The 25,419-nt window shown below is 49.4% G+C and overlaps 1 protein-coding gene across 5 annotated transcripts in view; it reads left to right on the plus strand.

Annotated features, from left to right (window-relative positions):
- Positions 1–1,090: 1,090 nt before the first annotated feature.
- The window catches only part of CNDP1 (carnosine dipeptidase 1), a 37,262-nt gene continuing 12,933 nt past the window's right edge, over positions 1,091–25,419 (plus strand). Inside the window, exons 1-6 of one of the 5 annotated variants that reach the window (XM_019815453.2) lie at positions 1,091–1,109; positions 12,760–12,885; positions 15,942–16,091; positions 16,818–16,980; positions 17,696–17,784; positions 23,008–23,208. In XM_019815453.2, the coding sequence (XP_019671012.2) occupies positions 12,802–12,885; positions 15,942–16,091; positions 16,818–16,980; positions 17,696–17,784; positions 23,008–23,208 (687 nt within the window). In that variant the 5' untranslated portion in view covers positions 1,091–1,109; positions 12,760–12,801. Of the gene's footprint in view, positions 1,110–8,981; positions 9,376–9,842; positions 11,950–12,759; positions 12,886–15,941; positions 16,092–16,817; positions 16,981–17,695; positions 17,785–23,007; positions 23,209–25,419 lie in introns of those variants that run through there. The other 4 variants (XM_045041229.1, XM_006938977.5, XM_045041227.1 and 1 more) reach the window with 4 other exon arrangements.

Genomic DNA, 25,419 nt, shown 5'->3' on the forward strand with positions numbered 1-25,419 from the left:
ATATTTTCATGACCTCATAAAAGAAATCCTGTACCCTTATCAATCTCTTCCTATTCCCCAGTGCCCACCTCCAGCCCCAAGGAACCCTTCGTCTATTCACATCTCTTCTAGGGCTCCCTGTGGTGCAGGCAGTCAGCTACTTAACAAGAAGCATTTCTAAGGAAAGAAAAGTTTATGATTAGGACAAACTCCAGACTCTGTTTTTTAGTCTAGAGGGAGATCAGTTGAGGTTTTTCTGGATGTTGGGTTTGTTGCATCTTTAGATGGTGGAGTGGGTGTGAGTCTAGTGAATTCCTGCCTTGTGGTTGGTGTGACCGGTGATGGTATTGGGTGTTCTGGTGAAGTTCCTGAGTGGCCCACCTGGCAGCAGACAAGAAAAGCTGTCCATATATGAACCGGTGTAGTGATTTCTCTGAGGTTTGTATCAAGTTGTCCAGCCTCCGTTTCTAGGGCGTTGGGAAGAAAGGGAAGTTTTCCTTTTTAGCAATTCCAAGTCAGAAGGGTGGGAGAAAATTGGAAACATTAGTTTGGAGAGTTGTCGCCAGCTATTGGAGGAAACTGAAAAATTCAGGGCCCAGCCTAGTTTATAGGTGGATAACAGAACCTCAAAGACAATGACTAGGTCTAGGATCTGATAATGAATGTGTTGCAGTTCTGTACTGAAACACAATATTCTCTCTACAGTCACCCCCATTTCAGTCAAATGTGATCACAGTAGGATTAATGTGTTTGTAAAGTGAGTCTAGTCCCATTACACTTGGCCTGATAATTTACGTAAGTGCAACAAGAATACTGACTGGTCACATAGACTCTTTTTAAGCCTGCTTTACCCAAACTTTCAATAAAGAATCTCAGATTAGACTTTTGAAGTCTCTCTAGACCGGGAAGCTAAGCCAAGGACTTGTCATCATTCTTTGCCTGTAATACCAACAGATCTGGGTGAATTCCTCTCTTCTGTGGTCCCCAATATATATTCTTATTAATTAATTTTTTTATTGAATTATAATTAACATACGGTGTTATTTTCAGGTCTACAACATAGTGATTCCCCAGTTCTAGACGTTACTCGTCGCTCATCATAAGTGTGGTCACCAGAAAACATTATCACGGTAATATTGGCTATATTCCCTATGCTGTACTTTTTCAGCTCTGTCACTTACTTATTTTGTGCCTGGAAGTTTTTACCTCTTAATCCTCTTTATTTCACCTATCCCCTCCCAGCCTCTGGCAGCCACAAGTTCTCTGATTTTTAAGACTCTGTTTGTTTGTGCCTTTGTTTTACTTTTTAGATCCCACATGTAAGTGAAATCACATGGCACTCATATCTTAAGTTTCCTAAAATCTGCCAGAAAATATCCCTCCTTACTTACATGTCCTTACATGTAAGGCTGGAAACCCTGTAAGCAAGGTACCAGGCTGGTTTTGGGGGGCTTTATTGGTTAGATAAAGTCGACTTTAGTTCCTTAAAAGTGGTCATATCTGATTCTATATGCATATTATTCTCCAGTATGACATTCCAGTCAAGGCTTTGGTAATCAATGTTTTAAATTATATTTTCTTATAAGGACAATGCATTGCTATTTAACATATGAGTTTGCATATATATATGTATTATATAGAAATATTATATACATTGCATATGTATATATATATATGTGTGTGTGTGTGTGTGTGTGTATACAATTAAATTATATTGCCATGGAAATAAGAACACTCAATAAGAGTTTACAGATTCCAGAGGGATCAGGCAGGGAGAAAAGCATAAATGTTTTAATTCCTGTTTACAAAGATAATTTATCAGATTACTGTAAGTTATAGATAGCTGAAGAAGAGAAAAAAGGGGCACCTGGGTGGCTCAGTCAGTTAAGCATTCAACTTTGGCTCAGGTCACGATCTCACGGTTCATGAGTTCGGGCCCCCTAGGTTGGGCTCTGTGCTGACAGCTCAGAGCCTGGAGCCTGCTTCGGATTCTCTGTCTCCTTCTCACTCTGCCCCTCCCCTGCTCATGCTCTGTCTCTCTGTCTCAAAAATAAGTAAAACATTTAAAAAAACTTTTTTTTAAGGAGAAAAAAGGGCTTCCTTAAATCTTAAAGGAGCCAGTGATATTTCAAACAAAAAGTTTAAAAAATGACTATCATCATCATCGGTTTGTTGAGACCCATGTAGTTAACTTTTTGTTTTGCTTGATTCTGGGTCAGAGGTTTTGTGACCGCATCAGCCTTCTCTTATTCTGGAAATCCTTGCGCAGTCACGTGGCAGGGTCTCAGGGCTTGAGGGACGCCACCGTGGAGTGTCCTTGCTACGACAGATCACAGGTGTTCTGGGAGAAGGATCAGAGTGAGACAGCAACTTGTCTGAGGATGACAGAGACTTAAAAATGACCATGGGTAAAGATGTGTTGAAAGCTCATTTTAAAATGAGTGAATTGACGAGGAAATTTGGTTATTTCTGAGGCACACAGCATTTTAAAGTAAACGTTGGAGGGGCCCCTGGGTAGCTCAGTCCGTTAAGCCTCCCATCTCATGGTTCATGAGATTGAGCCCCGCGTCAGGCTTTGCACTGACAGTGTGGAGCCTGCTTGGGATTCTCTTTCTCCCTCTCTCCCTGCTCCTCCCCTACTTGTTTTCTATCTCTCTCTCAAATCGATAAGCATGAAAAAAAAAAGTAAACATTGGAATTATGATGGATTATACATACAGTAAGAACATTGATAAATTTCTAGAAATTTTATACAACTTCTGAAATACTTGTATTAGTAACATACACCTGTACAAATACAACTTAAAGAAGGTTAAACATCACTTTTGTTTGACACTCCTTCTCCTGGAATCCAACATGTCCAGTGGGCCTAATTATAATTTAATACCACTCCCAAATTCTTGATATTTTCCAGAGACCCTCTGGAAAAATTACAATATTGGTTCTAGATCAAAAAGACTTCATGTAGAATTTGACTTTTGGAAGTTATCAAAAATGTCCAAAGGTTTAAAACTTGATTAAATATGATCAGAGGTCACTGTGAAATAATACTTGGTTATCTATTTAACCAGAGTGACCGTTTAAAAATGTCAAGGGCAGACCAGAAAGTTACGTGGTTTGAAAAACAAAACCAAACCTTTAGTTCTTTTACTCTTGAGAAGATTCAACTTTCTTAAGTAATCAAAGACCTGATTATGACACCAGGAAGTGCAGGGGGTTATTTTGACAAGGCACATAATCTTTATTTTGTAGGCAGATTATTCAACACGTAAAGAACAGTCTTTTACAATAATCCAAGATAATTTTGTCCTTTTAATAGAGAAAGAATAATACATTCTAGTTTTACACAGGCACTCTCTTGATATTAAAGCTCTTAAAAAAAACCCTTGTAATCAATTCATTTAATTTTAGCCAGTTTCCACACAACATAAGATTTTCTCTGTTACTCTCTTTTTCCCCCAGCTTTTGATACTTGTTTTCTTTTTATGTATTACTCTCCTGTGGTTTTTTTTTTTTTTAACATTTTTATTTATTTTTGAGAGACAGAGAGAGACAGAGCCAAGCGGGATAGGGGTAGAAAGAGGGGGAGACACAGAATCCAAAGCAGGCTCCAGGCTCTGAGCTATCAGCACAGAGCCTGACTCGGGGCTTGAACCCACAAACCGTGAGATCATGACCTGAGCCGAAGTCGGATGCTTAACCAACTGAGCCACCCACGTGCCCAATTCTCCTGTTCTTTAAATTTTGAAATAGCTTTTAGATAACCCCTAAACTAGGACAAAATTACTCTTTTCTTTTAATAAGGGCACATTTTCATTCGTTAAATACATTTTCTTACCCAAAACACGTAATACTTTCCTGTGTACTTTATGTACAGAGTTTATTTCTTTACCCTAATTATTCTTAGTTTCCCTTACCTACGTAGATTAGAATCTTGAAGCCTCATAACTGTAACATCTAGTGAACACCAGGAAGCAAGCAGTTGTGAACTAGTTGTTACACACACATTCTGCAGTAGATTAACAACTTTGTGAAGACATCACTTCATAATTTCTACAGGCATATGCTCCCTCATGGTACAGGTTCCCTCCCAAATGTAGAACATATTTGCCAACAGACTCACATATCTTTTGTCTCTTTTGTCTGTAATAAGAAGCCAAAAGTAGATAAATTTATGTTTATAAGTGTTTCGGTATTTTATCTTAGAAATGGCCTGGATATTTAATGAATATCCATCGTTTAACTTAGTATAACTTTAAGGTTTCCAGTTTCCAAAAAGATTTTGGAAACTTTGTAACCAGTCGTATTTTATAAAACCTAGGCACTGTTTGGGTCACAGTGCGAGGACAGCGGAGGGATGTGGACCGGTCTGACACTGTAGGGGCGCCTGCCCCGAGCTCCTGCCTGGGGGGGCCTGCTGGGGGCTTGCTTCTGGGGTCGAGCCCAGCCCCCACCAGCTGTTTTAGTTCAGTCTCACTAATTCTGGGGAGGAGGCAGTGAAGGACAGGGACAGTCCCATTCCACCTCTCCAGCTCTGGGCACAGGACAGTAGGTAATTCCTACACTGCCGGGCGCAAGGGCCTCCTGTCCCCAGAGCACCTCTCCCTGCCACCCTGTAAGTCCTCAAGTGTCCTGTGTCTCAACTGCACTTTCAAGTGATTACAGTCCTTCCCATTCAGAAGAGTTCTGGTTGGAACAGAGGCGCCTTTTGGAATATGCGTGGCCCTGAAAAGGACCACATTCGGCTTTGGCAGCCACGGGCACATAAAGTTGGGGGTGCTGTTCCCTGTGTCCCCCTGAAGGAATGGGAGGCAGAGCACCCTGAGGAAGTGGGGAGCTTGTGAAAGAGAAGTAAGGGGGAGTGCACAGGTTGGGGGGGGAGTGTGCACAGGTGGAGGGGGGGTGCACACAGGTGGAGGGGGGAAGTTCGCACAGGTGGGGGGGGTGCACACAGATGGGGGGAGTGTGCACAGCTCGGGGGGAGTGAGCACGGGTGTGAGGGGTGCACACAGTCGGGGGAGTAACACAGGTGGAGGATGGGAGCGTACAAAGGTGTGGGGGGAGTGCATGCAGGTGGGGGAAGTACAGGTGGGGGGTGTACACGGGTGGTGGGGAGTGAGCACAGGTTGGGGGAGTGAGCACTGGTGTGGGGGGAGGGCACATAGGTGGAGCTTCCAAAGACGGTGAGGAGCTCCTTGAGTCGGCCGGCTGTACTAACAGACTTCAGCTTTACAGTTTACATCTTGTTGCCTGACTACACCCCTTGTGCTGCAGCCAAGGGCCTCTGCAGGAGCTCTGGCCTGTGGCAATGACGGTGCCCAAAGCCCCTACTGACGTTGCACCTTGATTTATGTCCCAAGCTCACGGTGCTGGGCCCACAGTTATTAATATATCCCGTGTACTGGGCTTGGAGGCTGAGGGTAGGTAGGATACGGATGTTCATGCCTTTTAAGGCGCAGTGATCAGAGCACAGGGCTTTTCAGGGAGCTTTCTCTCCATGTTAACCCCGCCCTCCCCGGATTTGGGAAAGTTTCTGGTGAGTCTGCGGGTGGACGCTGCATATGAGGCTGGCATGGGGCCAGGCTGGGGAGATCTTCCTTCCGGGACGTGAAATCACTTAGGGACTTCTGATCAAGATTCATTATGAGTTCATTTTTCCTGTTGTTTTTTTTTTTTAATGTTTATTTATTCTTGAGAGAGAGAGAGAGAGAGACAGAGTGTGCGCAGGGGAGGGGCAGAGAGAGAGGGAGACACAGAATCTGAAGTAGGCTCCAGGCTCTGAGCTGTCAGCACAGAGCCCAATGCAGGGCTCGAACTCACGAACCTGTGAGACCATGACCTGAGCTGAAGTCAGATGCTTAACTGACTGAATCATGCAGGTTCCCCTCACTTGTTAAGCTCTCCCGTCCACTTCAAATACCCCAATTATATGTGCTTTAAAATTTAATTAATAGATTCAGAAATGTAATAAATATCCCTACTGAACAAAAACAAAACAAAACTTATAGTGGGGAGCAGGGGCGGAAGCTGCTGCTTTGCTGGACTCTGGGTCCCAAACAGGCTGCGGCATCTAGAAATGAGACTCCCGGGGAGTGACAGGGGCCCGAAGTGCCCAGGCACAGAGGGCAACCGGAGCCGCTGTCGTTGCAGAAGTCGAGGGACCGGCTGGGTGTCCCTGCTGGTGGCACACCCCAGCCCCACTGCACCCTGTCTGGGAATGCCGAGCCACCCCCGTAAGAGCTGGTCCTGGACCAGGCATCCCGAGCACCTTGTGGGGGCCACCGCAGCATCCCTAGGCAGAAATACTACAGAGAAGGAGGACGAAACAGCTGCCACTCAAGGCGAGCCTGCAGGTGAAAGGTCCTCAAGTGGCTAAGACTCATAATAAGAAAGGTAGCCCACAGAATCTATTGGGAAGTGAGTTTATATCCTCAGAAATGCAAATAGTAGAACATGTTTAAAATGGATACAAACGATGTCTGTTTAAAATTCTTCAAGAAATCAATGATCTCATGTGGGAGGCACCTAGGAGTCAAGAGCAGATGGAGAGGAAGGAAGCACAACCTATTAGAGGTCCTGAAAATGAAAACTCGTCCCTGGAAAAACTCAGTGGTTCACGGAAGTGCATAAAGGGCCACAAAGAGGGAACCAGCCACCTGGAAAGCATGGCAGGGCTCTGCCCAAGAAGCTGAGCCAAGAGAAAAGAAGTAAAAAAGAAAAAAGAAAAGCCGAGAGAGCTTTTGGATGTACGACAGAGTGAAAGGCTCCAACGCTAGTCCTTCTAGAAAAAGAATAACGCGAACGGCGGAGATGCGGAATCGGGGGGAGAGAAGGGCTGAGTCTCCAGCTAAGGACGCCGAAGACTGAGCAGGTGAAGCCGAGGACGCTGAGGAAGAAGAGAAAACCTGAAATCCTTTAGGACGAAGGGGTGCGGACCATGGGCACCTGCGTCGTGGGGTACCGGCTGTGGACGTGGAGGGGGCGGGAGCAGCTGGCGTCCTGCAGGGGGACAACTGGGGGTTGCCCGGCCGTGGATGATGGAGGGAGGCCAGGAGGACCTGACACAGAGCGAGGAACAAATCCACTTGTGGGTTTCCAGGAAACCCCACAGATGCTTGGGATGGCTGGGAGGGAACGCAGTCTGCCCAGATTTACCTTTGGCTTTTTCCCTTATTCATGTTATAGCTGAAATGGTTTTATCAGTAGACAAAGTTCGTTTTTTCTACACAGTGTGGAGCCAGAAGCAGTGCGTCCGTGAAGATCAGTCGCAACCGGCGACCTTCAGGACTCTTGTGTTGAATCAGTCCCTAACTATGGCTTGGGGTCTTATTCTGTGACAGGCACTGAGGGAGGTGGAGATCAGGGAGACAAAAGTCCTAGGCCTCATACAACTTAAGTTCTAGCAAGTCAGGCAGATAATATATAGAATATTGGGTAATGACAAGAAAATAAAGAGCAGGTGCACAGGGGCAAAATTCACGTCCACCCGGAACCTCCGAATGTGACCTTATTTGTAAGTAGGGTCTTTGCAGATGTAATTGGTTAAAATGAAGTCATACTGGAGTGGGTGTCCCCTGAAGCCACTGCCTAGTGTCCCTCTGAAGAGAGAGAGGGCGGGGGCCCGGTGAAGCCGGAGGCCGAGGTTGAAGGGTGCAGCTGGGAGCCAGGGACCCCCGGGACGGCCGGCCACAGGCTTGAGGAACTGTGAGACCATCAGTTTCTGGGGCTCTTTGCTCTCTCAGCCCCAGGACGCTAATACTGGGGATGGGTCCATCCCTGCCCTCCCCTGGGACTGCCCTGTGCCTGAACTTGCATTTGTTGAACTTTCTGTTCACGTCCAAAGAGCCGCCCCCAGGACTATTCCAGGAGGCAGCCACGCCTGGAATCCGCCCTTCCCTTTATGCCCCGACTTGCTTCCCAGCCTTGAAGGACAAGGAAAGCCCCATGCTTTGAAGGCACACCAAGTTTTCTGTGAGTTGAAGGTACGCGATTACAGGTTTCTAGACCAAGAAAGACAAAATGCCTGCTGAACTGCACGGGGCTCCTCTTCTGACTCCCGGAGCACCTCTGTCCTCCCCCGTGAGCCCAGCTGCTGGGCTCGGCCTGGGTCTCCCCGGCTCCCAGTGCGCACGTTGTGCCCTCTGTGGCTTCCGGGTGTTTCCCTTCCGCCGCCGAACCCCGATCTCATCTGTTGTTCCCGAGATCGTTCAGTCACTCCTGTAGGCGGTTTAGACTTATCCTGTGAAAACTCTTAGAAAAAGTCAATCAAATGAGATTTAAGGAAGGAAAAGGAGGCGGTGGCTCTGGTCTAACCACAGCCAGGACGTCTTAGGATACTCAGTTGGCCAGTGCTGGGCACACCAGCGTTGACAATTTGGGAGTCACACCCTTACCCCTCGAGTTGAAGGCCACGGCCTGGCGTAGGTGCAGAGTCGGAGACAAGTTCTTGTCTTGGAGAAGCCACTCTGCAGCTCCATACGGTGACACTGCAGCCACCGCACCGTGACTTCCGTCGTGGGACTTCCACGGGTACCTGCCTGCGGGAGAAACAGCCTCACCGTCTCTGTCCGCGGTGTCTGCCCTCGTGCTGTAAACGGCTGGCGTGTCTGCAGGTGTCGGCGGGCTTCCGGAAGCCGCGCAGAGCGGGCCTTCCTTCTGGCTGGTGCTTGGAGAGGCCCAGATCCCTGGCCAGCCTGGAGGGAATAAGAAGGGTGACAAAAGTCCTGTCTGAAGTGACATCACAGGCGGGCGATGCCTGCTTTCTCCTTCCCTGCGGCCCACGTGGGGCGAAGACCGGAGGGAAGGAGAAAACACGCGCCCTTGATGTCGGGAGCTCGGTTATCGGACAGGCTGTCTGCCATCCAGGAGGGAGGACTGTGCGCAGAGCCTTGGGGCCGAAGAGGGCCGGATGCTGTGTACAGGAGCTCAGGCCTCCTGAGAGCACAGGGTCAGGGGCCCGCTTCCTGTTTGTGTCTGAGCCCTTGCTGCCTGCGATTACGCAGCTCCCCCTCGGGCGGTCTCTGGCCCAGGAACCCCAGTTCTTGGGACTTTCTGGGGAGTTCTCCCCTAGAAACCGATTCCTTCCTCTTGGAGGGCCTCCAGGCTGCCCTCTGATGGCCACGCCCCCTTCCAGCTCATTCTTCAAGGGACAATTGCTGTCAGAGTTAGTTAATCTCTGCCGGGATCGCTTGGCTCAGTTCAATGCCGGCAGGGGCAGAAAAACCTGGGTTTTTGGTTTTTTTTTTTTTTGGTGTGGGGGTTTATTTTTAATCCTGTCATGGTAAGACTAACTAGGTGAATAAAGCCTTCTTTTCCGTGTTGTAACAAATCCATCCAAGCAGATCCCGGGCAGAGGCAGGCCCTGTAGAGCAATCACGCGGGACGCCAGGAGACGTGGTGAGTAGAGTGCATGTGTGCACGTTGGCCCCGCACTGAAGTTGCTCACAAGGGGAAGTAGGCCCTGCTGATGGGCCTTTGTGTCGTGGGAGGAAGCGAGCTTGGCCCAGGCTCTGTGGGCGGCAACAGTTTCCTTTTCTATCTTGATTCTGTTCAACAGTCAGAATCAAACAAGGACAGCAAATGGGGAGGGGGTGGGTTTTATCCACATCCGCCCCCTCCCCAGCCCCCTCTCAGGGCTCCTGCTGCTTTGGAGGCAGGTTGGGGGGAGGGCCCTTGGTGAAGGCAGCCCTTGGCGATTTCCAGGCTGCCGTTGGCTAAGCGCACGATGACCCGGCTTTGTCCACTTGTTGGCGGAGCTGAGAGAGAGGAGAGTAGAAACAGGCCTGCATCCTGTCTGTCCTGTCCGGTGGGAAGCCAGGCCACAGACTGGGAGGGGAGACTTTCAGGAGGTGGGGCTGGATTGGGGTTGGGGGTGGTTACACCACAGACATGGGCATGACTTTGAGAAGTCTTAAAGGTAAAGTGTTTAAAAATAAGAGTCAGCCCCGGGGTACTTGGAAATTTGTTCTAAATCAAGGAACAGCTAGCTGGAATTAGCAAGCAAGGCTTCCTCTGTGACGGGCCCCCGCAGCCCAGAGCTGGGCTAGCTGCTCCCCGAAAGAAAACACCCCAGGGCTTTCCCGGCTCTACCCCTGACCCCATTCTTCAACTTCTCCTTCCTTCTCTAGCGACTTTCTTCCTTCTGCCAAGGCCGAAGTCAGGAATAGCCTTTCTAAATCTCCAGAATTTTGTTGGGTGATTAGTTCAAGGTCAAGCTTGACTATAACACAGGGAAGCAAACAGATAAAGGAACCTGAGAGACTCCAGAGAGGAGCAGAGGTGCAGCCTGGGGTCGGCCCCAGATCTTAAAGGCAGGGTTGGTGCCCCGAGCCACTCCACTCCGTGGGCCTGATAGCAAAGGACAGCAGTGCTCCATGTGCTCCGCGGGGAGGGGGAGTGAAAGTGAAGTGGTGTAGACCCCTGTTGTCCGGGCCACGTCACCAGGAGCAGTCTTTTGGGAAGGTCAGTCCTTGGCATACGGCTCCCATTGGGAAGGGGGCAGTTCCCCCTGGAAATGGAGATGTTCTCAGGCCTTACGGTCGCAGTTCTCCCTCTTTGCCTGTGGTTCCCTTTTCTTCTTCAAAAAGCCCTTTTTGTTTTCCATCAGAGAGGAGCATCAGATAATTTTTAATGGAAATTGAGTGGATAATAAAAGCTCAAATATTGATTTAGGTGGAAAAAATAGCCTACTCCATTTCAAAGCGCTTTTCCTGGGTGCTCAGAGCTCCATCTTCTTGCCACTGTGGGTCTCAAGGAGTCCCTTCCTCCTGATTTATTTGCAGCCTTCAGCTTTTGGCTCTGCCCCACAAGAGCCTAGCTGGACCCAGCTGTGTTCCTACCAGAACAGGAGGCGAAGGGAGCCCATGAACGGCCCACTGGCGCCACCTACTGGACAAAGTTCTTAATCCGTTCTTGACCGAGGACGGCTCACTGTCACCTTGTTACCCACTACCTTGCTTCCTTTATGGACAATTCTCCTACTCAGTGGTATACTGAATGAGTGCTTATACTTGTTGTTTCTACAACAGCTGTACTGTTTTGCACTATGACTTAATATCTTACAATTCGCCCATTTAAATGGTGCCGTTACGTGGCTTTAGTATATTGACTTGTGCAGTCATTGTCACAATCCCAGAACCTGTCTGTCATCACCCCAACAGAACCCTGCCCGTGAGCAGTCACTTCCCATCTCCCCTCATCCCCCCAGCCCTAGGCAACCAGCAACGTGCTTTCTGTCTCAGGATTTGCCTATTCTGGACAATCTGTAGCGTTTTGTGTCTGGTTTCACCTAGCAAGGTGTTAAAGGCTCGTTCCTGTAGTAGCGGGTATCAGTACTCCATTTGTTTTTAGGGCTGAGCAACATATCTTGTCTGTATCACCCATCGATGGCCATTGGGATTATCTCCACCTTTCGGCTGTTACGAATAATGTTGCTATAAATGGTCATGTACGGGTTTTTGTGTGGACATGTATTTTCATCTCTCCTGAGTGTATACCTAGGAGTGCAATTGCTGGGTCATATGGCAACTGTTTAATCCTCTGAGGGCCTGCCAGACTGCTTTCCCCAGCAGCTGCCTCATTTACACCCCCACCGGCAGCACATGGAGGGTCTGGTTTCTTCACATTCTCCCCAACGCTTGTCATCATCTGACTTCTTGGGTTTAACCATCCTTGTGGGTGTGAATTGTGTTGCTACGGTTTGATTTGATTTTCATTTCCCCGATGGCTAATGATGATGAGCATCTTTTCATGTGCTTGTTGGCCATTTGTGTATTTTCTTTGGAGAAATGTTTATTCAGATTCTTTGCCCATTTGTAAACCGGGTTAATTTGTATTTTATTACTGAGTTGTAGTTTCTTATATTGTAGACACAAGTCCTCACCTTGGCTGTGCTGGTGCCTGGAACCGTAAGCTGAGGCTCTATTGTAAAAATGTACAAAAGTCCAGAAGGAAGAGCTGGTTTGGACGAAGGTGATTAGTTTAGTTCTGACCTGGTAGTCCTACCCTCATCCGGACCAGTTTTTCTGCTCTGTGCCCAGCCTGGAGCCCACCATCGGGGTGGAGGGACGGCTGCGGAGGGAGGAGGGGGGAGACTGGGGTCTCTAGCAGGTCCCACATTTACAGGCAAGGGAAGGAGGGACCCCTCATGGATGGAAGCAGAGAGGCCAGAGCAGTTCTTGGGGAAGACGAGAGATAGGGCCAGGGGGGCCTCCCAGGTGGAGTGTGGGGCTAACGGTGTCTAAGTGATGGCCAGGCCTTTGATGTCCTTACCGCATGGCTTGTAAGTTTCTTTTTAAGGGACTCTAACCTCAGGAGCAGATGGAAGGAACCCACAATGCCACACAGGATTTTAGAGAGTCCTTACAAAATATTTTTTTTCCTAATAAACTGGTTGATCACACAAAAATGTTTTGTTTTGTTTTGTTTTTTTTTAACTGCATCACACTTCTCTCTCTCACAAACACTGCCCTTGGCTGCCGCCTGGGATGCGGAGCACTGACTTGCCTTCACGGGAAGAGGGCCAACAGGGAAGATGGCATGTTAACGAGCGTGTTCACTTGGTTTCTGTCTTATTAAAATTCTTCAGCGTTGAAAATGAAGTGATTTGGTGAAGATATAGCAAAAACTCTAATTTCCTGTTCTACTACCTTTTGTTATTTTAGTCCAAATGACCGGGAGTAGCTGTGTTGGATAACATAAGCTTTCTTGAAGTATTTGAAAGGTCGAAGGTTCAAAATCTGGTATTTATCTTTGATGTCCCTCCCCTGTCGCCGGCTGCAGGTGACCTCTCTCCTGGCTTACCTGCTGCTGCTCGAGGGAGGCATGTTCTCTCCGTCCCCACCACCCTCCGGGCTGTTGGAGAGGGTCTTCCAGTTCATTGATCTCCACCAGAATGAGTTTGTACAGGTAGGAGGAACCACACACACGAAACGCTTAAATGGAATACCCTTTGGGTATCTGGGTGAATGGTTATTTGCTGGGAAGTGTGGAATTTTCTTTCTTTCTTTTTTTTTTTTTTTTTTGCCTGACAACTTAATTCCATTTGAAATGCCCTTGAGTCTTCACTGAATTAAACTAAGAAATATTTGTGGGGCGCCTGGGTGGCTCAGTTGGGTAATCATCCAACTTTGGCTCAGGTCACGACCTCACGGTCTGTGGGTCTGAGCCCCGCGTCGGGCTCTCCACTGTCAGCGCGGAGCCTGGAGTTGGCTTCAGATCCTCTGTCCCCCTCCCTCTCTGCCCCTTCCCAGCTCGTGCTATCTCTCTCTCTCACGGCTGTCCGCGTAGTGCTGACACCTGCTGAGCCCATGCTGACCCTGGACCGTCATCAGAGTGCCCATTCCTCCCTTACTGGGGCCCTTGCTGAGGTCCCTCCTCCTGCAGAGCCTGCCTGAGACTCATCCCCCCGTGACGCCATCCCAGGGTAATACCACCTGGCTGCAGCAAGCTTTAGGTCCAGAGTTCTGCCAAGGTCACTGTCAAAGCTGTTTTGTAGACCTTGTGCAATGTGCACTTTATCTCCTCCCTTATAATCCTCTGCTCCATTCCTAACCCAGTGCATGGCGGACTGCACGTGGTGCAGGGCATACATCTCGTGGAGAAGAGATGGAGTGGGAGGGGTGGAGAAAGGGGAGAGGGGGCCTGGGAGCAGAGAGGGTGGGGGCAGGCACGGGCTGTAGCCACTGTCTCCCTGAAAGTCCCCTCCTCCTCCGCTGGCCCTCTCGCCCCTTGACACGTGAGAGTGTCCACCATGGCCCGGGAACTCTGTGACATCTCACGGGACTTTGTACCCGAGCCCGCATACCACGTCTGACACACGATTCACGTTCAGTGTACGTATGCTGGATCCACCAGCCAGCGTTGGCCATATTCATGGGCAGACAGATGGGAAAAGCTCGTGTCTCCTGCCGATACACAAGCTGAATGGCCAGGCCGCTGGCCCTACACTTGACCTTCATGGAATCCTTCCTCATACTCGTGTGTGTCTTTACTTCACATGAGGCCTCTTGGGTGTTTGAAACCCAACTGGGGACTCCGGTGTCGTTTAGAATTAATGGGGGACAATGTGTGATGGATGTGTGTTGACTTGGGTGTTTCAGCCTAAACTCTCCTTTCTGCAGCCTCCTCACACGTACCCAGTCCGTTGCCTTTAGGGATTACTTGGAGGCCTCTGTTCTATAAATGTCAGTTTAAGAGTGCAAAACACAATATTCCTTCAGGTCCAGTTACTCAATAAAAGTGCCACATACTTCATACCAAAGTCAGCACAGAGCCCGACGCGGGGCTCGAACTCACGAGCCGTGAGATCATGACCTGAGCCGAAGTCGGACACCCAGCTGAGCCACCCAGGCGCCCCTGTGATTGATTATTATTGATAATTCAATACTACTTGGTGTTGATTGGGTGCCTGGGCCCAGGCTCTGAGATAAGTCATGTGTCGTCATCTTCTCTGATCCTCGCGGAAAGGAATGCTTGTTATCTTTTTGGCTTCCCTCTCTTGTGTGGCCAGATGTGTGCATTTCCCACATGTCAAGCAACTATATAGCTCTCTGGACACCAAGGGGGCATCCACGGTCCAGCTCCCTCCCGACCCACCTGCCTGGCACGAGCGTCACCCTCCTACCCCCACTGCCGACTGTGGATGCCAGTCACAGGTAGTGAGCCCCCAGTTACCCACAGGTTCCATACAGCTCCCGTGACTCCCACTCAGGTCCCATCATTTGCTATAACAGCTCCAGAACTGAGGGAGACAGTTACTTACGGTTGCCATATGTTATGTAATAAAGGACATGATAAAGGGTATGTGTGAGCAGCCAGGTGAAGAGGCACAGAGGGCACGGTCTGGAAGCACCTTCTGTCCCCCTGAGGTTGGGGTGTGCCTCGTTCCCGGGCCGCGGATGCAGTCACCAACCTGGAAGACGTCTGAACCCTGTACTTTCAGGGACGCTTATAGGCAGGATCTTCACGAAGGCAGGATCGATTGTGAACCAATGTCCAGCCCCTCCCTCCCCAGAGGATGTGGCTGGGGTCGGAAGCCCCAAGCTTCTAAACACAGCGTGGTCTTTCTGGGGACCAGCCCCATCCAGAAGCCCATTAGAACTGCCTCATTAGAACAAAATATGCTCCTGCCTCCCGGGAAGTTCCAAGGGGGTTGGGAGCTCTCTTTCAGGAGCCCAGTCTCTGAACAAAAGATACTCCTGCACTGTCATCTCATAGGAAATTACCAGGGTTTTAGAGGCTCTGGTCAAGAGCCCAGGACAGAGGTCAAAATATACATTTCTTATTGTGTGATGGTATCACACGCACAACTGCCCACAGGTGGAGAGCACTGCCCTCCTCATGGGGATGAGGGACATGTGCTGTCCGTCCAGCTCGAATGGGCAGAACCTGGTGCAGGAGGCAAGGCTGTCCGCCTGCGGAGGCCTGAATTTAGGCCCCGGGATACACGGCCTACTGGGTTCCGGAGGTGCCGGGGGCTGACCACAACACCTGTATGCCAAGGGTGGTCAGGGAGCCCTGCAGCCCAGCCGAGGCCACCGTGTGCTTAACCAGAGTGAGCAGCGAGGGCCGGGTGCGTCCGGGGCCTTGTGGGAGGCCCGGCGTCCTGGAGCAGAGTCACCAGACAGCTGCTCCAGGCTCTTACTAAACGAGAAGTGGTGGGTCAGGAGCCCTGCTGTGCACCCTGTGGATCCAAGGAGGACAGGCGCAGCTGTCTAGGAAGGCAACCCTGTGCCCAAGCTGTCCTGGCCTGTTCTTCCTTACACAGCAAACGTCTCTACCGGCCCGTCTGGCAGTTCATCTTGGGTGTTGCCTGTTTGCCAGCTCAGTGTTCAGGTCAGGTGAAGAGTGCTAGAGATTTGGCGTCCCCTACCCCTGAGTGACGTCTCAGTGAGGAGCACCCCACCCAGAGCGGGTGTGGATGACACTCCTCAGGCAAATCACCTTGTCGCCTTTCCTCACAGATACTTAAGGAGTGGGTGGCCGTAGAGAGTGACTCCGTTCAGCCCGTGCCCCACCTCAGGCAAGAGCTCTTTCGAATGATGGCCCTGGCTGCAGACAAGCTTCGGTGCCTGGGTGCCAGCGTGGACTCCGTGGACACGGGCTTTCAGCAGGTTGGATGGCCCCTCCCCCACCACGAGTGAGGCCACCTCCCTGGGCGTCAGCCATGGCTTCCCGTGGGGGTGGCAAGACTGGAACTGGCTTCGATCCTCCAGAAAAACGCCCCTATAATCTTCATACCCAGTAAAGATGAAGAATTACATCTTGTCCCCGATGAGATGGTGTTACCGATCTCTCGTTGTGTCAGGACTGGGAAGGCCCCCCTCCGTATTCTACTCACATCCTTCACGTGTGGTTCCAGTTACTCCCAAACCGTCCTTTCCCTTACATTCAAATGTACCTTTCTCAAAGGACGCAGTCTTGCACCAGAGTTACGGCTTATTACTGCGTCTCGGTCACAAATGGCGATCCTTCATCTAAGTGCCGTTGCACCCGCGTCAGCATTGACGAATCCCTGAATGGTCTGTTTTCCAGAACCATGTCTACTGGATTTAGGCCTTTGGAGTCTGAGTTCATACTGAAGAGCATGTTCAATTCAGCTGACTGTCACCATGCATCTAAAAAAAGTATTTTTTATTACGTTTTAGGTTTTAATTAAGTGGCTCATGGTACCCTTTTTAAATGTAGATAAAGTGATGATCAGAAAAACTATGTGGGCTCTACAAAAGACCATGGGTAGACACAAAACAGGACTCCTAATCTCATGTGTGAATTTTTCTGGGAGAACTAGACAACATTTATTTATTTATTTTTTTATGTGACCTCTTTTTCTTCTGCAGCTGCCTAATGGTCAGACTCTCCCGATACCTCCCATCATCCTGGCCGAACTGGGAAATGACCCAAAAAAGCCCACCGTGTGCTTCTATGGCCACTTGGACGTGCAGCCTGCTAGACAGGAAGATGGGTGGCTCACAGACCCTTACACGCTGACGGAAGTGGATGGTCAGTGATGCATCAGTGTTGGGTTCTTTGTGGATAAGGGATTGCCTACAAGGCTTGGGGACTAAAGATGTGACTCCTATCCCCTGTCACCGTTAGGGATCAACAAAATGCTGCCAGTCTTGTAGTCTACCAGTTGTCCAACAAGGCTGGCTGTTAGTCATTTGTGAAATAAACTACAGCTGTTTGTGTGATGCATGCTCTTGGGCGAGTTACCTCCCAAGACGGGGGTTATTGGGAGGAAGGTAGTCGTCCGGGTCACACAGTTTCCTTTGTGAAAGTACTGAGTGAAATTATGTTTTTTAAAGAAAAGAAGAAAGGTTAACGGAGATACACGCATACCCTGTTTTCATTCTCATGCAAATTATAAACTCTTGAAAGGAGAGGCTGTGTTACATGGCATTCCACAACAGGTCCGCAGGTCCTTTCCAGCGAGCTTGGCTAAAAGGGCTAATTTCTATTAAGGCCAGAGGGATTTGTATATTGCAAATTAGTTTGTATTATTACAATTATACATTATTGTATTATTTGTATTAGCTGATGGCCACACTGTTTGTACAGAAGAAATCAGACATGGTGATCTCGAAGCACGATTTGTGCCTGGAAAAATAGAAAGTACTGTTAAAATGATTACCCATAAAACTACCTTTGTTTTTAACTTGCTCAACTTGGCAGCAGTGTCTGTGCCTTTCTCAAAGTCCTTCCCCTATTTTTAAAGGAAAACTTTATGGTCGTGGAGCAACAGACAACAAGGGCCCCGTTTTAGCGTGGATTAATGCTGTGAGCACCTTCAGAGCCCTGGAAGAAGTAGGTAACCAGCTGTGTTTGGGAGGGGATGTTGTCGGCATTGGTCACTATCATCACAATGATGATGATGACAAGGGCGATCATGGCAGTGAAGGTGACAGCGTTGATGATGATGACCATTATGATGATGGTGATGATGACAGTGCAGGTGGTGGTGATGGTGAAGATGGCAATGACGAGGATGGCGATTGGCAACAATGACCATGACGATGTGGACATTGATGATGACGATGACAGTGATGATGACGATGATGACGATGATGACAATGATATGATGATGACAATGACGACGATGTGGACATTGATGATGATGACAGTGATGATGACATGATGATGACAATGACGATGATGTGGACATTGATGTTGACAGTGATGACAATGACAATGACGATGTGGACACTGACAATGACGATGATGATGACAATGATGATGACGTAGACATTGATGATGACAATGACAGTGATGATGACATGATGATGACGATGATGATGACATGATGATGACAATGACAATGATGTGGACATTGATGATGACAATGACAGTGATGATGATGATGATGATGACAATGATGATGATGTGGACATTGATGATGACAATGACAGTGATGATGACAATGACAATGATGTGGACATTGATGTTGACAGTGATGACAATGACGATGTGGACACTGACGATGACGACGATGATGGTGATGACGATGGTGAGGACATAATGATGACAATGACGATCACGATGATGATGAGGACAAGGGTGATAGTGATGACGAGGGCAATGATGATGACAAGGATGACAAAGATGAGGATGACGATGACAATAAAGGCAGTGTGCTTTGTGTCACGGTGCTCCAAGCTTAAAATTGTGCTGTGTCCTCTTCTGTTCCCAGCAGTCTCCAGGGCTGTGGGTTACCATCACACCCACTTCACAGATGAGGAACCTGAGGCCTGGGAAAACAAAGGGACTTTCTGAGGCTGCCCGCTGGTCTGGGGCAGGGGTGGTGCTGTACTTTGAGCCTGCGCTGTTGACCACAGTTAAAAACAAAACGCAAAGCACAGGAGGAGTCTGCACTCTTTTTATCTTTCTCTTGTCTGGTCTCCTATCTTTATCTTGTCTCTTTTATCTTTATCTTACTTTAGCTTGTCTTTTTTGTCTTCTCCTCCTCCTCAACACAAGATATGGCTTCATTAATAGAGACAGACATGCACTTTAAAGAACGTATTAGCTGCTTTACAGATTATCAAGATAGAACTCTCTGGTATGTGACGTTCTGTCTGAATCCTCAGATCTCTTTCCATTTGTGTGAAAAGTGGTTTCAATAGGTGTCCAAGTCAGGGCATGGAAAGGTGGGAGTGCAGCTCTGAGGAGGGGGACCTCCTCTTTCAGGCCACCGGAGGATGGCATTGGTGGACCCAAGCTTGCATCTTTAACTGTCTCATGCGATGTTCTCCAAGGGTGGTTTCATCTCACGCCACTCTCCTCCTACTAACGAATGTGGTTAGACTCCAAACAGAGGATTCAATCTAGCCGTGTGGCCACGGGCAAGAGAGTTAATCTCTCTGGGCCTCAGATTCTGCTCTGTAAAAATGAGGGCATTGATTTGGGTGGTCAGCTTTCCAACACTGTTTAGTTGATGGCGTATTTCCATTTGGCACTGAGTTAGCCCGTCGAGTTGGTGAGCATGATGGCAGGGAGAGCCTGGCCCTTGGCTCCTAGCCCCTGTCCGTGCTCCCTGTTCTGGGGAAGGCTGGGAAATCCCCATACCGAGCCCGAGCCAGCTGCAAGTTCAGGGAATCTTCCTGGAGAGGAGGCAGCTCTAGGCCTAGACGTGGTGGGAGGGGCTGTTTCAAATGGAGACGGAAGAGAGGAGAGGAAGGAGGGGAGGCACCACCGTTACACCCCAACTCCTAAGGCACTTCCCAAGGAAAGCCGCCTGCCGGCTTCTCCCTGTGCATTAAGTTCAGAGCACCTACTGTGCTCCAGACACCCGAGAGGTCCAGGGGCTGCAAATACAGGTCCCCATGGTCCTGGCCTCATTCCCTAGCTCACACCGGACCTGCTTCATGGCTCTGGGGTCTCTGGGTACACCGAGATGGCCTCGGCGTTTTAGGAAGTTCTTCAAGGCCCTTTGAGCCAGAGTTTCCCTTCTTCTCAGGACTTACTTATGAGGCATCCATTGTGGAATATTCCTTGAAGTGCAGTTTGGAATGGGGCGTCTAAGTTAAGTCATAGGGTTGACATTTTGCACCTATCTTGTTCGATGTGGTATTACAAGAAGAAGGAAGCTTGGATTGGCTCTGTTGGTTCCGGGACATGCACATTTATTACACTCGGTTCCTGTCTGGGCTCCACAAAGCATGAGCTCTGTGCCTCTGGAGTGCAGAAGGATTTTGTGGGACCGAAATGTGTAACCTTTCTACCTTCCTCTCCTCTTGCTCACATGACTTCATTGAATTAACCATTTGAAGATTGGATATTTAAAAAGGAAATGGGGCCCATCGGGTGACTTCATGGGCAAAAAGGAAGGTGTCACCGGTCACAGAGGAAGCAGACCCTCTGCCCGTCGAACCCACCCCAGCCCCAGCCAAAGGCTCTGAGAGCAGCACACCCTGTCTAGGACAGAGGAGGCTCGAGGTGGGGGTCCCGCTGTGTGGGTCTCCATCCAGCCTGTTCCAAGGAGACCTGGGGAAGTAGGGGTCTGTGTCCAGGTGCCAGGCAGAGCGAGCCAGCCCACCCTCCTGGATGGCCTCTTCCAAATTCTGTCCGTCAGACCAGGTCCCGACTCTGCCCCATGTTTTCCTAGAGGCAATTTCATCAGCAGCCAGGGGCTTCTCTTTCAGGAGTTCATTTTCTCCTGAGACAGAGCAGAAGAGAGGGATGTAACCGCTCTTGACTCCACTGCTTTATCTCACTGAGAAAGACGAGCTTCCTCAGTGAGCCCATCGTTCTGGCTGGGTCCCGTTGACCCCCCACAAAGCTGCCTCCCGAGTTGTCATACCTGCTTAAATAAGCCCTGAGTGTTTAACATGATCTGGTTTCTCTTTCTTTTTCTCTTTCTTTCGTTCTTTCTACATTCTTTCTGTGTCTTCTTCCTTATTTCCTTTCTTCCTTCCCTCCTCCCTCCCTCCCTCCTTCTCTCTCTTGTCTCTTTCTTTCTTTCTTTCTTTCTTTCTTTCTTTCTTTCTTTCTCTTCCTTCCTTCCTTCCTTCCTTCCTTCCTTCCTTCCTTCCTTCCTTCCTTCCTCTGTGTCTCTATCTCTTTCCTTCCTCCCTCTCTCTCTGTTTTCTCCCTCCCGCCCTCCTTCTATTTGTCTCCTTCCTTCCTTCCTTCCTTCCTTCCTTCCTTCCAAGGGAGAAAGCAATATTTATAATAAAGTTCCTATATATAAAGGCCAAAGTTTGCTTTGCTTTTTAAATTTCAACTCTGAAATGCACACGATCACAAACAAAACAGAAGAGGGGCGCCTGGGTGGCTCAGTCGTTTGGGCATCCGACTTCGGCTTGGGTCATGATCTCATGGTTCACAGGTTTGAGCCCCACATGGGGCTCTGTGCTGACAGCTCAGAGCCTGGAGTCTGCTTTGTGGATTCTTTCCCCCTGTCTCTCTGCCCCTGCCCAGATCATACTCTGTCTCTGTCTCTGTCTCTGTCTCTGTCTCTCTCTCAAAAATAAATAAAACATTAAAAAAATTAAAAAACAAAACAAAACCAGAAGAGATGTTCACTGCCCTTGGACAAATCAGTTAATCTCTTGGAGCCTCATTTACCTGACGTGTGAACTAGGAATAGGCCCCTCGACCTCAGGAACCTAGAGTGGAGTAGATGAAGTCCCAGGTAGGAGGAGCTCCGAGCCCGGGAGTGTGAGGCCCTTTGCAGTGTGGTTTCTTCCTTGCTGGTGCCCTCCTGTTCTTCTGCCCTCCCGTCCTCTCTCTGTGTCTTGCTTATCGAGTGCGCAAATGCACCTCACTTCAGTGGCTAATTTCACCGAGAGGCAGACAACTGTTAACACCCATACTGTGTAGGTGGGTAGGTGAGTGGCCGAGGAGTGGAGCAGTTTGTTTCGGGCGCCTTGGGTGTCAGTGACAGAGCGGACAGCCGTGCCGTCTGCCTCCCCCAACACGTAGCAGCTACTGGCTTGTGTTGTGTTAATCACATTTTGCCAGAAAATTCTTAAGCTTTCCAACTACTTCTCAGCAATTGTTTTCTAGTTAAATGTTAATAAAGAGCTTTCAAATATTAATATTTCAGAACTTCAGCTTAACTTCTTAAGACACATAGAAATAAATGTACCCAAGGGATACATTTGAACAAATCGTTATCCCCAAATGCCCTTAACCAACTGAATGACCGAAGGTCACTTAATTTCTAATATATAATCCTCCGCTCATCCTGCCTTTGTTAATCTTTGGTGAGTCAATCCCACTCGTTAAAACTAATTAGTATGTTTGTGCCATCGATTATCTGCATGGAATTACTTCTAGAGTTCTCCTGTGCATGTTTTATGCTCCAGGAAAAGACTTTGACCTCTCCTTTTCATGTGGCTCTCAAAGATATGAAGTTATAAATTATAAAGATACAAAAAGATCAAAACCGAATGGGGGAAAGGCACATTGTAAAAATTTTAAAGGAGCTATTCTGTGCCCTAATATTAGCTAGAGAAAAGCCTGAGTTCCATTTTGCTGCAAGATCAAAGCCTTTGAATAAGTTAAAAGGCAGATTGAACTCAAAGCTGAAAAATAACAGATACTTGAAATAAAAATTATCCTGAGGCTTAAACATTAGACAGTCGTTCAAAGGAAGGAGTTCTCATTTATCACGCTCAGAATTACGAGAACAGAAAAAGATTTGTAATCGAGTAACCTTTCTTGAAAGGTTCCTTTTGGGGAGAGGGAGGAAGGTGCCCATCTCTGTGGCGGCCCAGCCGAGCCCTGAAGTGTAGACGTTGCTTTTTCGGTAGGAATTCCTTCCCCGAGTCCTTTGTGGTCCACGCTGAATCGATGGGTCATGCTGGAGGCCGTACGCTGGGCCTTCCTTTGAATTCTGCTTCCTGGTCTTAGGTCTGACCCCTTTGTTATAAATGGAGCCGTTGGGTATGTGGACAACCCGTACGTTGAATGTGTGTGGTGATGTATTTATGTCACACGCGAACTACTTCTGGATCCGAAAAGATGAATGGGCATGTTGTGCAAGTTTTTGACAGAATGGTTTGTTCTGTTGTTAATCTGATTCAGGATCTCCCCGTGAATATCAAATTCATCATCGAAGGCATGGAAGAAGCCGGTTCTGTTGCCCTGGAGGAGCTGGTCAGAAAAGAAAAGGACCGGTTCTTTTCCAGTGTAGACTACGTCGTGATTTCAGATAACCTGTGGATCAACCAGGGGAAGCCGGCCCTCACCTACGGCACGAGAGGGAACAGCTACTTCAGGGTGGAGGTATTTGCAAACTCCAGGAGGGCGAGGGAGGAGTCCGTCCTGGGATCTTGGAGGGAAGAGAGAAAGCTCTTGAGAGAGGAGGGTTCTGACCTGGAGGCTTGGCCGGGTCACGGAGGTCATGGAGGTCTCAGGACGGGGGATTCAGGAAGCCCCCCAAACAGAGTGGCTGTGCTGTGTGCATTTTTCTGGAGAGAGGATACAGGGGTTTGTGAGTCACAAAACCAAAAGGTTTAGGAAGCACAGCTGTGGAGTTTGGAGGTGAGAAGAGCAGTGCAGGGGGTAAGGAGACTGCCTGATGGGGCCCAGGCTGCCGAAAGGAGGGGCAGGAGCCCCACGGCAGGGGGAGGAGGGGGGGCGCCCGCATGGCTGAGGCTGATGGGAATTCTGGCCCACTCCCTGTGCAGCCTTGTGCAGGCTCCTTCACTCGGAGCCTCCATTTCCTTACCTGTAAAGTGGGCCCAGTGATCCCCTCCCAGGCTCGTTGGGATCCCTGAGTAGGAGGTCCAGTTCGGCTTCCTTTAACTTTTCTAGTCATACGATAGCACTTTAGAGCCAGACGGCCCTCCCTGGGCGATCAGTAGGTTTTCAGCCACTTCGTGTGTCCTCGTGTAACAGGGTGCACACTAGCCACACATGCCCTGTCCACACCCGACCGCTGTGAGCATGAGAGGGTGTAGAGAAGGTGGAAACGCTCACGCGCTCACAGGCACTTAAATGGCAGCGTGTGCCTTCTGCTCACCAGATGTGAGGATGCTGAATCCCAGGCCAGACAGCCTGACTGAAACAGCCCCTGCCCTCGAGGAGTTTACTGCCCGGAGACCCAGATGCTTGAAGACATGGGAGGGAGAAGCAGCGAGGTCCTTGTAGAAACCTCTCTCAAAGACTTGGCCTTGAGAAGGCGTGACATGAGAGGACGTCTAGAGGGGCACAGGGTCTGGGCACCTTCAGGAGGCAACCGAAAAGCTCCGAGGGAGCAGGGGGTTTATGAGAGCAAAGGCACGGGGGCGGCGGGGGGTGGGGTGTCCTGAGCTCTTCTGAGCAGGTGCAGGATGACACTGCCGAGGGAGAACGTGCAGGACATCTGTCCCACTGCATCTCTGGGTCTCTGCTGAGTAGGAAGTACGTCTGCCTGCCACAGGGTGACTGGGGACTGGGTGGGAGAACGGACCGGATCATGATCAAGTGTCGGGGAGGCTTGGGCAGGGAGAGTCCCCTGCCCTGCAGTTGGGTCATTGTTAGCAGCCGAGCTCAGTAGCCAGGGAAGGAGAAGGCCCCAGGGAAGGAGAAGGCTGAGGTCATTCCAGGCGGTGTGATGGAGGGACGAGGGAACGGCCAAGAGCACCACTGGCCACAGACAGTTAGAAGTGATGGGCGATGCAGGGCTGAGGGGAGACAGGAGGACAACAGGTGCGGAGATCCTGGCTTGGTCAAGGGAGGCCACGAGCAGGTGCAGGAAGTGACAGGAGAATCGGGGGTGGGGGGAAGGTGGGAAAGACTTTGGAGGTGGGACTCTGCAGGCCCCACAGTGCTGTAGTTAGTGTGACTGCCTCATGAAGTAAAGGTTTGAGGCTTCAGTGACTCAACGGAAGATGCGTCTGGCAGTGCTTTGAAGACGGACCGGAGGAGGGGAAGACCAACCCGGCGGGAGAGATGGGGGGAACGAACCAGAGAGACATTTCAACGCAACTCATTAGGAGCTGGTAGCAGATTGGGTGCGGGGTGCACTGAAGTCAAAGATAACTTTAAGGTGACAGGTTTACAGGACCCGTGTCTGTTCTTCTTTTGGAAATGGGTGAGCTGGTAGGAGGTAGCTGTGGGAGCAGAGGCGCAGCTCCCCTCCACATCTACAGGATTTCAGAAACTGGGAGCACACCAAAGTATTATGCACCGGAAGCAACCAACATTTTGAGGTCAGGTGGGTGGTAGGTGAAAGGCCAGACCTCCAGGGATGGACACTGAAGGGTGTGGAGGTGGTAAATGAAGCACAGAGAGGCAGTTCTTTTTTTATTTTTATTTGTTATGTTTTTAATGGTTATTTTTGACAGAGAGAGAGAGAGAGAGAGAGAGCACAAGCCAGGGAGGGGCAGAGAGAGGGGGAGACACAGAAGCTGAAGCAGGTGCCAGACCCTGAGCTGTCAGCACGGAAACCAACGCGGGGCTTGAACCCATGAACGGCAAGATCATGACCTGAGCCAGGGTTGGGTGCTTAAC

This window comes from Felis catus, chromosome D3, assembly GCF_018350175.1.
Source record: "Felis catus isolate Fca126 chromosome D3, F.catus_Fca126_mat1.0, whole genome shotgun sequence".
Classification (NCBI taxonomy): domain Eukaryota; kingdom Metazoa; phylum Chordata; class Mammalia; order Carnivora; family Felidae; genus Felis; species Felis catus.